This window comes from Chaetura pelagica, unplaced genomic scaffold (genome assembly GCF_000747805.2).
Source record: "Chaetura pelagica isolate M959 unplaced genomic scaffold, ChaPel_1.0 scaffold659, whole genome shotgun sequence".
Lineage (NCBI taxonomy): Eukaryota > Metazoa > Chordata > Aves > Apodiformes > Apodidae > Chaetura > Chaetura pelagica.
The window spans coordinates 22791-24147 of NW_009954496.1; the positions used below are offsets into that span (position 1 = coordinate 22791).

At 57.0% G+C, this 1357-nt stretch overlaps 1 protein-coding gene across 1 annotated transcript in view; it reads right to left on the reverse strand.

The window, feature by feature from the left end:
• The window catches only part of WDR73 (WD repeat domain 73), a 9634-nt gene that overhangs the window by 2481 nt on the left and 5796 nt on the right, over positions 1 to 1357 (reverse strand). Inside the window, exon 4 of the mRNA XM_010004560.1 lies at positions 1043 to 1325. Within this exon, the coding sequence (XP_010002862.1) occupies positions 1043 to 1325 (283 nt within the window). The remainder of the gene's footprint in view (positions 1 to 1042; positions 1326 to 1357) is intronic.

A 1357-nucleotide genomic window follows, 5' to 3' on the forward strand; every position in this document is an offset into this window, starting at 1 on the left:
CCCCATCCCTGGGGGTGTTGAAGGGCAGGTTGGATGGGGCTTGGAGCAGCCTGGGCTGCTGGGAGGTGTCCCTGCCCATGCAGGGGGGGGTCTGGATGAGTTTTATATCCCTTCCCACCCCAACTGTTCCATGATTCTATGATTCTAACCACATTGCTTTGCTCTGCTCCTATTGGGGTCACACCTCCCAGCAGGGCTGCAGAGACAGGAATGAGGACAGAAGCTCTGACTGACAAACTGTGAAGTGGAAGTGGAGCTTCCAAGCCCCTGAGGAGCTTGTGTCACACTAACAGCTGCCAGGAGGACACAGAATGCTTGCAGATTCACCACTCTGCATTTGCAGCTCTCTGGCCAAAAGGCCCTGTTGGTCTTTATCAGCTCAATATCATAGAATCATGAAGGTTGGAAGAGACCTCTGAGATCATCCAGTCCAACCATCAACCCAACACCCCCATGCCCAGTAAACCTTGTCCCAAAGTGCCAGGTTTCCATGTTTTTGGAACACCTCCAGGGATGGTGACTCCACCACTGCCCTGGGCAGCTTGTTCCAGCCCTTTCACTAAAGAGTATCCCTGTGGCCAGGTTGTCCCTGGCACGATCAGGGCAAGGTTTGCCTGAGATCTTGGGGGTTTTTGCTCTCCCAGGAGGGAAATGGAAGGTCCTCAGAACCCACCCATGCCCCTTGAGTAGTTACTGGAGAAAGGCAGCTGCAGAGGACAGTGCTGGCTCCAGGAGGAGCTCTGAACAGCAGCCCCATCACTGGGGTATTCCAAGGAAGGTGGGGTGCACTGAGCTCAGGAGGGGTTTCAAACCTGTGTAGATGTGGTGCTGAGGGACATGGTTTGAGCACTGGACTCGGGAGAGTTGGGTTAATGGTTGGAGAGTTGGGTTAATGGTTGGAGAGTTGGGTTAGTGGTTGGAGAGTTGGGTTAATGGTTGGACTCGGATCATCTTAAAGGTCTTTTCCAACCAGAAGGATTCCATGAGCCTCGATGCAGCTCACAAAAAGCATCCAGCAAAGATCTGTGCCCAGAGCACGTACCTGAAACGGCAAGCGTGCCCTGCAGGGCTGGAGCCCAGGAGACACAGAGGAACTCAGCGTGGGAACCAGGAGAGGGAACTCTGCACCTGGCCATGGCCAAGGCCTCCGAGGGCTTCCTGAGGTCTGCCAGGACGAGGTGCCCCTCACTGGAGAGCAGAGCCACGGGCTGGCAGTTGGAGGCAGAGCCCGGGGCTCCCATGCACCAGCGCCCGGCCCGCGCTGCCCAGGGGATGGATGCAGCTCCCAGGGGACTCTGGGGCTCCCGGATGTCAGCCAGGCCCAGCTGGCCTGGCACACAGCACAGCAGCAGGGTGC